The sequence below is a fragment of the Vanacampus margaritifer genome, chromosome 17 (assembly GCF_051991255.1).
Source record: "Vanacampus margaritifer isolate UIUO_Vmar chromosome 17, RoL_Vmar_1.0, whole genome shotgun sequence".
Lineage (NCBI taxonomy): Eukaryota > Metazoa > Chordata > Actinopteri > Syngnathiformes > Syngnathidae > Vanacampus > Vanacampus margaritifer.
Window position 1 is genome coordinate 19658787 of NC_135448.1, and position 11767 is coordinate 19670553.

Consider the following 11767-nt stretch of genomic DNA (forward strand, 5'->3'; position numbering starts at 1 on the left):
TTCATCAACCTTTTAGTTTGCATTTATTTAAAGGACAACGTGCAGTAACATTAAAAAGATGGCTGCACCTTGCTATGGTTTGTTTACATTTGTAGTTCCACAAAAACTGCACTACACTTTTCATATTATACTGCATATAACCTACTCCATATAGTACTTCAAAGTGTAATCTGGGGAATGTCGTATTATAAATAAAACGACATCGTGTTTTTTTCTTAGTGTACAATGAAGAATGTTCAATCGGTTTGTTATCGTGTACTTTATTGTGAGTGTCGCTGACGGGTGACGTCATCAGGTGGCGCCTACGTACAAGCGCCTTCCCTGAGTTCTCGCCGGTTGCGATTGTCAACCCAACCGACGTGGAAGGAGAAGGACGTTGCTTGGAAGCTCCTTTGAGTTTTCCTGTCGACTCTACTCATTTATTGTTGTAGTAACTTTGAGTGAGGTGAGGTGCGGTTGCTTGCGCGGCTCATCCTGCGACCGTGTGACGTTCTGCCGAGCGAATTCTGAGCTTTGTCGAGAATCCCCACTGGCGTGGATGACAGTTTTTGCCTCGTCGATTCTCTCAACTGCCCTGAGCTGAAACGCTGCAGTGTGTTCACCATACAGTCAATTGAGGTGTCTGCCCCTCCGACCATTCAAAAAAAAAAACAAAAGCCTTCATTTGTAGGCGGGGCCTGAGTGACGCGCGCTCACGTCTTCTCAGGCTGGCGCGTCCCCGCGGTTCTCTAACCTTGTGGAAAAAGAAGATGACGAAGACGGCGGCGGTCCTCCCCGCTCGCTCCCCCAGCGCGCGCCTCCTCCTCCCCCTCCTGCCCGCGGGGACACCGCCTCCACCCCCGCTGGGCGCACACTAGACGCCGCCCGCCGCCTCTGGAGCTCCGTCAGCCGGGGAGAGAAAGACGGGAAAAAAGACACCCCCTTCTTTCAGTGCGTGCATGCGCTTGGACTCGTCTGCCTTAGATTGGTCTCCTTGTTATTGATATCATTTTTTTTTCAAATCATTGATCGATTGATCGAAGATGGAGAGCATGGAGAGGGAGTGCAGCGCGCTCGGGGGTCTTTTCCAGAACGTCATAGCGGACTTGAAGGTAACTCGTTGATCATTACCGTCATTGAAATAATCACCGTAATCACGTGGCGTGCGAGTGACGTCATGGGCGTCAAGTGTGAGGAATTTGCCACACCCTCCTGCTGGAAATGAAAATCTTTCATTGGAAATATGCAGGTGCAAATGCTCATTCCAAACTCATAAGGGATTTTTTTTCTCTCTCCAACTTCACTATGCATGAATCTCTATATCGAGAGTGATGGTGGTAATAATAATAATAATAATGATTTGGACGTGGCTTTTCTGCAGTTGGCTTAAATATGTCCAAATGTTTTTCAAAACTTTTTCTCCATCACAGCAAGAATGCGATTGATGTCGTTTTTGTTGCGCTTTTCTGCGCTGCAGCTGTCCTGATTCTGACCGGCGACCAGTCCATTGTTTGTCTATTTTGCAGCCTGCATCCACTGACAACCAGTCTATTGTTTGTCCGTGTAGTGCGTTGACATGGACTGGCAAGCAGTTCACGTTCATGCTTTGTAGACTTCGTGGCCGGCGACCGCTCAATTGTGTGACTGTGTTGGATTTTTTGGTCGGGCAATTCATGTCCATTTTCGTTAGGCGACTATATTGATATTTGAATAGAAGTTCTATTCAAATATCAATATTATTTTGTTAGTTTGATTATAGAACCAACAAAATAAAATTATTATTATTAGTAAACGGTATTTCATTTATATAGCGCAGCATCAGGCGCAACTGCGGGTTCAGTATCTTGCTCAAGGATATTTCAACGTGGTCACAATGGCGTGGGATGGAACCCACAACCCCTGGGTTGGGAGACGACCACTGAGCCCCGCCAGCCCCGTAGCAGCAGCAGCAGCAGTCTAGGAATACAATTAGGGATGAGAGTATCGCTACTCGCAACTGCGGCCGATACTGGTATCCTGTGGCGGTTTTACAATCAGGAACTAGAAATTAGAAGAAAGGAAAAAAATGCTAATTGGGATATGTAAGACTTTCTTGAGAATTATCTGTCATTTTTGGGGTTGAGGGGGAGGCTTATGTATCAAAGAACGTCAGAATTGAGTATTCGTGCTGGTCTGAATAAAAGTGCAATCAAACATTTTCACTTCTTCTTCTTATTATTATTATTATTTTGACGCCTGACAAGGCCGCCAACAGGATGAGCCTTGTGTCATTTTTGAGGCCGTGTCTCCTGGTCGCCATGGAAACAGCCATGGGTTGAAATGTGTTGCTTCATCCCAAGCGCTCCGCTTCTGCATCCCCAATTTTCCGCCATCTTTCATCCCTCACATTGAACGTGAGCGACAACAAAAGCAGAAAACGGCAGCGGCCGCGGATTCCTCGAGGTCCTTCCGTTCAGACTGCCGCCGTTGCCACGGCGACAACTGATGTCCTGGCCGGCTGATGGATGCGACGGCGGGCGGGCCCTGCCCCCTGCCCCCTGCCCTCCTCCACCCGAACGCGGGCACGCACGCCAACAAAGGCAAGCGAGCGCATGAATCACATTCAGGAGGAGGGCGGCCGTAATGGCGGCGGCGCAGGCATGAAAGCTTTACTGAAACTGAAAAAAAACATTGGAGGTCGAAAAATGGCCCCCAACCCCGCACATCGTTTCCTCTTGCCGCTCTGCAGTGTTGCCATGGCGACGACCGGCCATGCAGCTCCTCGCAGCTGGAGGGGAGGCGGAGTGACGAGGGGGAAAAAGATGTCAGATGACATGTCAAGTTGAGCTTGAAAAGCTTGAAAAGCTTGAAAAGCTTGAAACCAAACCATCCTGAAATCAATCAAGCAATCAATCAATCAGACCAGAATGAATCTTATGAAGGCATGCAAGGCTACGATCTTTCTACCGATTTAAACAGGACAGCGCGAGTAGAAAATAGCTTTAGGATCGATTTCGTCTTTCCTCTGAATCGCTTCCCCTGCTGGCCAGTGGGGGGCGCTTTGCATCTGATCTGCATTTTATGAATGGAGGCCACACGCGGACAAAAACATTTTAAAATCCAAGCAAATCGGGAGCGTTTCAAAAATGACCCAACCCTCATTTTAACCCCAAAAAATCATCAAATGTTGACTTTAGGGATGAGCGGGGTGGTGGGGGTCAATTGGGGGGGGGGGGTGATATACCTCCTTGCCACTAGTTGGCACTAGACTGTGGAAGTTGGACAAATGATCATACGCGACAAAATTGGTCATTTTGTTGACAGAAATTTGATGCAAGTTGAACTGAATTGCTTGATATTATATAATATATAATATTTTTTGCAGACCCACTCGTCATCATCATCGTCATCATCATCGTCATCGTCATCTTCTTCTTCTTGTGTTTGTTGTGCAGGGCAGTTATCCCGTGTGGGAAGATTTTGTCAGCAAGGCCAGCAAACTTCAGTCCCAGCTCAGGTAATGTTCGCCATCTTGGAGCTCTGTGGGGGCGGGGACTCGAGTCACATGACCGCACTGGAGTCAGACTTTCAACTTTGCCAGCTTTCACTTGGTTATTATTATTTTTTTATGATTTTTGCCACTTGCTTGAAATTCTCCGGTTCAATATTGCGACTGACTCGGCCAACAAGAAGAACGGAGAAAAAAAAAAAAGTCCCAAAAAGCAAAGTAGGATGATTGAAATGTAACCTGCTGCGTGCGTGTGTGCGTGTGCGTGTGCGCGTGTCAGGACGACGGTGGTGGCGGTGGCGGCCTTCCTGGACGCCTTCCAGAAGGTGGCCGACATGGCGACCAGCAGTCGAGGTAGGATTGCGGGTCGTACCCGCGCCATCGCAAACGCTTACCAGCACATTTCTCACTTTTGCGCCATCAAATGACTTTCAGTTTTTCCCAAAAGTCGATTTTCGTCACAGTTTGTTGGATCTTTTTTGGGGGAACTTTGTGCCGTTATTAATTATGGATTTGTTTGCCGTCCTCTTGTGGCATTTTGGTGTGGAGGGAATATGTGGACGCCAGTTCAAAAATGTCTTTCAGGCACAATTTGTGCTTTGCTGCCATCTTGTGGCAGCTTGCTGGCAAGAAACGATGTAGACGTGAGCTGGGGAGTTTTATTTAGACAAAAGTAGTGCTTAGTTATCATTTGCAACATCTTGCTATCAAAGAATGACGTTAGAAATTAGTTGAGGAGTTTCATTTAGACAAAAGTGGTACTTTGATGCCAAATTGCAACAGCATGGTGTCGAAGAACCAAGTGGGAGTGAATTACACAATTTATTTAGACCAAAGTAGTGCTTTGGTCCTATATGGCGGCATCGGGGTGGCAAAGAAATTGGCTCGAGGAGTTTTTATTCCAGCTTTGCAACCATCCTGTGGCGTCTTGATGCAAAGAACTATGCTGAGGAGTTTTATTTGGACAAAGGTAGTGCTTTGATGCCATTTTACAACAGCTTGATGGCAAAGTACGATGTGAAAGTGGGTTGAGGAGTTTCCTCTTGACAAAAGTAGTGCTTTGATGCTATGTGGCGGCATCTCGGTGCTAATGAACTATGTTGAAAAGCTTTATTTGAACAAAAGCAGTGCTTTGATGTCCTATTGCAACATCTTGGCGGCTATGTGGAAGTGAATGGATGAGTTACATTTAGACAAAAGTAGTGATTTTCTGCACTGTGGCATTTTGATGGCAAATCATTTTGTGGAAGTGGGTTGAGGAGTTTCATTTGGACAAAAAGCGAGATGATGTCAGAGTGGACCAACTTTCCAAAAGTGGGTCAAACCTTTCCCTCTCTCAGCCACAAACGCTATTTTTGCATCCACAGCTTCGGTGACCCGCGCTAGAAATACTTGCAAGGTCCGTCGTCCGTCCGTCGTCCGTCCGTCCGTCGTCCGTCCGTCAATCATCGGCAGCGGGCCTCCACTTGTCAATCTTGATCCAGAAATAACCATCAAAAGCGCGCACGTGGACCCGCAGGCTTGTTAGCTTCTCATTCGGAACGGTCGCAGCCGCCTGCAGATGATGGGTCGCTGCCACGGCGACCGCAGCCGCCGTAAGGAGAGCTGACCGATTATTTGCTGGAGCCTTAAACAAATCCAAAACTGTGCGTGACATCTGTGGATCTCCTTTGAGTCCACATTTTTCAGCGCATCAGAAAATGTTGTTTGAAGTCCGCTGATGATTGACGATTGATTTGCCATCGTAGGGAAGCGCGTCCGTCCGCGTTTGGCAGAAAAAAAGAAGAAAAGAAAAAAAGCTGATTGGAAGCAAGCGAGACTTCCTGGAGCGATTGAGTGAAAACTAAGAAGAGGAGGGAGGGAAGAAGGGGGAAAGGGGGGTGGGAGGTGTCAGTGGTGCAATGCAGCAGCATCATGGCCGCACCCTGACACCAGCGCTCGCGCCGCAAATTGCATCATGGCCGCTTTTCAGTCCAGCAATTGCAAACGGACATTTTGCTTGACTTTGACACGAGTTTGTTTTCACCTCGTCTCGTCTTTAAACATGAATTGGATCAAAGTTGTCGCTTTGATTGACAGCCGTTTGTTTTGCTTTTTCTCTCTTGATTGTTGACGTCTCCGACAACGCGATACAGACGAGTTTTTGAGGAGCACCCGGAGAAAGACCTTATGAGGAAAAGACAAAAAAAAGTTTCTTAGCAATGAAATGGACTTGAAGTGGAATTTCCACCTTAAAGGCAGAAAATAATTCATATGAAAACACTGCCGAGAAATGAATGTGTTCAAGTTGGGTGGCTTTCATGAGCGGCAACGTAAGATGGCCGCCGTTAGCCTCACTTTGAGCAGACGAGCCGCATTCAAATGCAAGTCCGCGGCTGGGCTCAAAATACTTCCCGCTTTCGTTCTTCTTCTTTCACATTTACTGTCACAAAAAAAGAGTGTGCTGCCATCTAGTGGTCCAACGTAGAGTTGCGTCCAGAATAGACAGGAGGCAGAACAAAATAGTTCTAAAGCGCACAAAAATCCACAAAATAGGCCATGTTTTACTGTTGAATAAAGAGAATTGTGAAATGTGCAAAATGAGAGCACTGGCAAGGAGCAGCGCTCACGTCATGATGCTGGAAATGTTGTTGCCAGGGGCGACGAGGGACATTGGCTCCGCCCTCACCAGGATGTGCATGAGGCACCGCAGCATCGAGGCCAAACTCCGACAGTTCTCCACGTACGTGCGCGGGCGTGCATGCGTGTGTGTGTGTGTGTGTTTTGAACAGGTGTTGCCTCCCTCCCTCCCTCCCTCCCCCCCGTCTCACATCTCCATGGCAACCGCTCCACCTCCATTTTCCTCCATCTTGTGCACGGATTTAGCGTACTTGTTTGTATTCTTTCATTGAACATATGGCGTGTGCGTGTGCGTGTGCGTGTGCGTGTGCGTGCAGGTTGTTTGTGGATTGCCTGATCAACCCCCTCCAGGAGCAGACGGAGGAATGGAAGCGAGTCGCCAACACTCTGGACAAGGACCACGCCAAAGGTACGCACACACGCACGCACACACACACTTTCTTTTTGCGTGTATTTCCTTCATCTGGCGTGCGTGCGTGCGTGCGTGTAACAGAGTACAAGAAAGCCCGTCATGAGATCAAGAAGCGCTCGTCAGACACGCTCAAGCTGCAGAAGAAAGCCAAGAAAGGTCAGATCAAACATGCGACCGATCACAATTGTCTTTCCATAAGTGACATTTTGTTCACGACCCCCCCGTCGGCCCCCGCCCCCGCCCCCCGGCCCCGCCCTGCGCCGATTACGTTTGGCTCTTCAGATGTCTATGGTAAGAACGCCGCCTCGTGGCCACTTGCGACGTCTCCGTTGTTGGTCACATGGTTTGCGTTTCCAGGCCGCGGGGACCTGCAGCCGCAGTTGGACAACGCCAAACAGGAAGTGAGCGACAAGTACTTCCTGCTGGAGGAGGCCGAGAAGCAGGCAGTCAGGAGGGCCCTGGTGGAAGAGAGGAGTCGCTTCTGCTGCCTGGTCGCCATGATCAGGCCCGTCGTGGTCCGTCACGCACACACACACGCGCGCGCTCGTCTTCGTATCATCGACGCATTTGCTAGCCCCTCCCCCTACGTGTGCATCGTGCGTGTTGTTTACATTCGTGTGTGTGTGCGTGGGGGTCAGGAGGAGGAGATGTCGATGCTTGGCGAGATCGGTCACCTGCAGACGCTGACGGACGACCTGAAGATGTTGACGATGGACCCTCACAAGTTGCCCCCCGCCAGCGAACAAGCACGTCCTCTCTTTGTCACTTCTTCCTCCTCCTCTTGCTCCTCCTTCTTCATCTTCCTCTTCCTCCCTCCCAGGTGATCGTGGACCTGAAGGCGTCCGAGTGCTCCTGGTCCTATCAGACTCCGCCCTCATCTCCGAGCACCACCGTGTCCAGGAAGTCCAGCATGTGCAGGTTGCTTCTGTTGAAAAGCGCAGATCTGGGCTGCGTGGCCTCCGCTGCCCCCTGGTGGGCAGAGCTGACAACAGCCGTTTTTTTTTTTCTCTTTTGCGCCCCCGCCTGCAGCAGCCTGAACAGCGTGAACAGCAGCGACTCCCGCTCGAGCGGCTCGCACTGCCACTCGCCCACCGCGCACTTCCGCTACCGCAGCTCATCCTCGTCCTCGTCGGCGCTGCCGCAGCAGACGCCGGCCCGCCTCTCGTCCGTGTCCTCCCACGACTCGGGCTTCATCTCGCAGGACGCCTCCCAGTCCAAGTCGCCGTCCCCCATGCCTCCGGACCCCTCGCAGGTGAATGTGGGCGGCGCCCTGGCGTGACCACCGATGGGAATCGATCCCGATTTGACGATTCCGATTCGGTGGTCGATACTTCTGGATGCGGTCAAGCGTTGGCGTCCGTCGTACATCCTCGCCAACATCACATTGCGTTCTTGTCTTCACCTTCAGTTGTCCAACGGTTTTCAGCGTCGCGCTGCCCCCTGGCGGTACCACGTGTTACAGCAAGACCCCCACCTCCACTCGTCGTACTCCCCCCCCCTCCTCGTCATGCTCCTCCTCATCCCCGGCTGTCTCGTTGACGTCAGTGTTTGTGTGTAAAGTCATCCAGGTCATCGTCATCGCTCTTGATCTCATCTGGACTTGGACTGGGATCTTGTGGACTCGGAATTGACTTGACTTGGACTCGATTACAGCTCTTGACTTCCTTGTTTTTAGCTTAGCAACATGCTAACGGCTCACGGCCAGGCATTAACAATTGCGCGTTACCTTGCCAGGACTGGGCCAAGCCGGGCCTGTATGATCAGCCCATGTTCAACGTCCTGAGGAGGGCCAAGGAGCGCAGGGAGACCGTTGACCCGCCAGGGGAGGAGCTACAAGGGGTCAAAGGAAGCTCGTCTGTGACAACATCCAAGGTTTGTCATTCAGATGAGCAGCATCAACCTTGAATTCTTCCAACTCATCTTGAGTTTTTGTGCAGGAGGACCGAGAAGCCCACGTGGAGTTGGCGAAGGCGCTGGCCCGCAGTCTCCACTTGGACTTCCATGGCTCCTGCAGGGACTCGCTGCAAGGCTCCAGTGGCTACAGCAGCCAAACCAACACACCTTGCTGCTCTGAGGACGCTGGCCCCACGCAAGGTGCTCACCCCGGTGGGTTTAGGTCCAGGTTCAGGTTCAGGACTACTAGTGAGGCTTGGTCCTCAAGCGCCGCTCGTCCGCGAAAGGCTACAGTCCTGCATGTTTTTCAGGTTCCCCTCCTCCAACACACCTGATTCAATTGTCAGCCCATCAGCCTAATCACAATCATGATCATTTGACTCAGGTGTGTTGGAGGAGGGGAACACCTCAAACATGCTGCCCTCATGGATTAAGGTAGTGGGTTGGACCTGATCCGTATGAAATATAAACGATCAAATATGTCTGCCTTCTTCAGACTGCGACTTCTTCTCCGCGGGTGCGCATCGTGAAGGCGAGCAGCAGAATTGCGACGTGGACAAGTCGCCTGGCGTCCCGCGTCCCGGCGACCTCTCTCATTCCTGCCGCCGAATGTTCCAGTCCAAGCGCCCCGCGTCGTCCTGCGTGCCCCCCAGCCCGTCCGCGGTGGTCCCGCCAGGGGTGGCCACCATTCGCCGGACGCCGTCGTCCAAACCCAACCTGCGGCGCCCGTCGGGGGGCCTCACCTTGGGCCCCATCCCCATCAAGCCCCCCATGGTTCCGGTCAAGACGCCCACTGTCCCGGACCACTTCCCCGGGGGGAGGACGCCCGAGGACGGGCGCACCTGGCGGACCCCGATGAGCCCCCCAAGCACGCCCCTCTCACCGGGGAGCAGCGGAACCTTTTCGCCTCACTTGGATCTGGGTCGGGGGTCCGAGTCGGAACGGCGTCCGCTGCCAGAGCTGCTGGAGGAGACGGAACTCGGGGACGGCGTGGACGACTTCCTGGTGGCCATCCGGCGCGGCGTCAAGCTGAAGAGGACAAGCACCAACGACCGATCGGCACCCAGGATCCACTGAGCGGGACTTTTTCCGATTTTCCAACCAACTGCTGCATCACTTTTTCAAAACGGACAAAGTGAGTCACCGGTTTTCCCGTTTGGGACGTCCCGGCTGAAGCGTTTTGCCCTTTAAGAGCTGACAAACTTTCCCGGAGGACTTTTTGTTCAGGATGTGCCAAACCTGTGACTCCGTGGCGACCAATCACTCTCCGGATGTCTTTTCTCTTGCACGTTCGCCGCTTGAAGTGCCAAAATCTGCTCCAGTCTTTTTTTTTCTGCTTCTGCTAAAGACAAACGTGAAGACACGACGCTGGAGTTTGCCTTCGGACTCAAAGTGTTTCGCATGTGCTCTTTTGACCTCCATGTTGCCAATTATTTCTCGATGTCCACGTTACATCTCGCTCCCGATACGATTGGAAACGCGATAACCGATGAATGTTGGGTTTGAACCGTTTATTTTAAGGCGAACAAGTCAGGCGGAGTTTAATATTTATTCTTTTTTTTACACCAACATGTTGCGGATACATCAAAGTGTGTGTAAATATAAACAATCGACTAAAGTGTGTTTTCAGAGACACGATTTGATGAGGGAGAATGAAGACAACGTCCGCTCTGGACTCTGTAAGCTAATCAATAAGTGAGTCGTTGAGCGTCATCAATCAGCCGTGAAATCTTCTTCTCCACCTTCTCGTACACGTCAATATATTCGCAGCCAGTCTAAACTCAAGTGCTGCAAACATAGAATGTCAAAGGTCAGAGAGCTCGTGAGTGTCTGATCGTTTACGTGCGTTTGCCACTTTTCGGGATTCTCGCTCGCTCGCCGTCGTCGAGTCGACGCGACGTCGTCTTCATTTCCGCGTTTTCCGACGCAGCCTGTTGGAAAACTTTCCCGGCCGCTGTCGTCCTTCCTCGACCGGGTTGACCTTTGACTGGGATTCCGCGTGAGGGCCCTCTGGTGGCCCGGATGACCTGCGGACTCCGTGTGGCGCGGCTGATGCGCCGAGCAGAAGCTGAAAGTGACCGGCGCGGAAAAGTGGCGGACGCTCGCGATCGTGGCGACCTTGCAGAGTTCAATAAAAAACAAACTTTAAAAAAAAACGACATTTGTTTTGTGCGTGTGCGTGTGCGTGATTGCTGCTTGTTTCTTGCACTCGATTGTCGGTCGTCCAGGTTTTGGTCCTCCACAAAAGTTTGATGGTGGCAACTCTTGGTCTTGAATCCCACAATGTTGTCGTTCTGCAGCCGGTTTGCACGACGGCTCCTCAGCAGCCCCTTTTTTGCTAGAAGATGCCTGAACGTTGTTGTAATGACTTGAGGAGTTTCATGTCGAGAGCTTGGCTTTCCTGCAGACAAAAGTAGTGCTTTGCCAACATCCTGGGGCATTTATGGCAACGATCAACCATTTTAGAAGCGCGTCAAATGTTTGCAGGGGACGCCACAATGGCGTCAACCTCCTGGTCGCTTTCCAGTCGGACCGAGCAGCCATCTTCTCTGTCCAAAATTCCCACCTGATTGTCCTCAAAGAAACGTCTTTGCTCTTCCCGAGGTGCAAATGGCCCCGCGATTCCCGGGCCCCAGGAGGACGCCCTCCTAACGGACCAAAAGGTAGAACCCGCAGGCCAGCAGCAGCCCGACGGCCAAGACCAGCGCGGGGTCGTTGATGTTGTTGCAGGCCAGGCAGAGTCGCGTCCACGCGGGCGACGGCTCCACCAGCCGGTCCACCTTCTCGGAGATGGCGCGCATCCGTGCGCAGATGTCGCGCAGGCTTTGGCGCAGCTCGTCCAGATCCATTTGGGTCTGCCGCTTGATCTCCAGCAGCATCTGGTAGAGCGTGATGTTGACCTGCTGGCTGTTCCTCGTGACCTCGAACATCTCGCGGCGGAAGGCCTCGATGTCCGCCGGGCAGGCTTCCATCCTCCGGAGGAGGCGTTATGGGCGCTTGTGGCGGGAGGGGGGAGGGGCGGGGGCGCAGGGGGCCGCCTCAGCTCTCAAAATCCTCCGTTCGACAGCGCGACAAAGGATGGCTCGCCTCTCATGCATCACGTGACCAAAGACCAATCAGGTGATGAGGAACTGTATGATGTCATATGAAGGAACGCACCGACCAGTCGTTTCTACAGAACTTGGCTCGTGGGGAGATGCAGTTTTTCTCAGATGACTTTGCGGAACTACACCCCGACCCGGAATGGTCGGCAGCCAGTCAGTGATTGGGATTCAAATGTTAACGCAAGTGAGGCGCGCAAACCACATCATCGCTGACTATTCATCGAATTCAGACCAGCAATTTTCCATACTGCTTGTCATCGAGTTCACGCCTGA

The 11767-nt window shown here is 51.8% G+C and overlaps 1 protein-coding gene across 3 annotated transcripts; it reads left to right on the forward strand.

Annotated features, from left to right (window-relative positions):
- The first annotated feature begins 298 nt into the window (after positions 1-298).
- On the forward strand, positions 299-10540 carry LOC144037416 (protein MTSS 1-like). Of its 3 annotated transcripts, XM_077548895.1 has the most exons (15): positions 299-930; positions 1023-1091; positions 3414-3475; positions 3747-3820; positions 6104-6188; positions 6403-6494; positions 6579-6653; positions 6780-6788; positions 6855-7012; positions 7136-7243; positions 7318-7415; positions 7527-7749; positions 8232-8369; positions 8435-8603; positions 8887-10540. In XM_077548895.1, exons 2-15 carry the CDS (start codon positions 1023-1025, stop codon positions 9465-9467), a joined length of 1941 nt encoding a protein of 646 aa, XP_077405021.1. In that variant the 5' UTR covers positions 299-930; the 3' UTR covers positions 9468-10540. The 3 variants fall into 3 exon arrangements, with proteins under 3 accessions (XP_077405021.1, XP_077405020.1, XP_077405022.1); XM_077548894.1 differs by having other exon boundaries at positions 299-1091; XM_077548896.1 differs by having other exon boundaries at positions 299-1091; positions 8435-8591.
- The last annotated feature ends 1227 nt before the right edge of the window (positions 10541-11767 follow it).

What these genes read in the sequence shown, in the direction of transcription:
- LOC144037416 (XM_077548894.1), top strand. Translation starts at nt 1,023, where the DNA reads ATGGAGAGCATGGAGAGGGAGTGCAGCGCGCTCGGGGGTCTTTTCCAG. An exon ending in AAACTTCAGTCCCAGCTCAG is followed by an intron (nt 3,476 to 3,746) that starts GTAATGTTCGCC and finishes TGCGCGTGTCAG; the next exon opens with GACGACGGTGGTGGCGGTGG. An exon ending in AGGAAGTCCAGCATGTGCAG is followed by an intron (nt 7,416 to 7,526) that starts GTTGCTTCTGTT and finishes CCCCGCCTGCAG; the next exon opens with CAGCCTGAACAGCGTGAACA.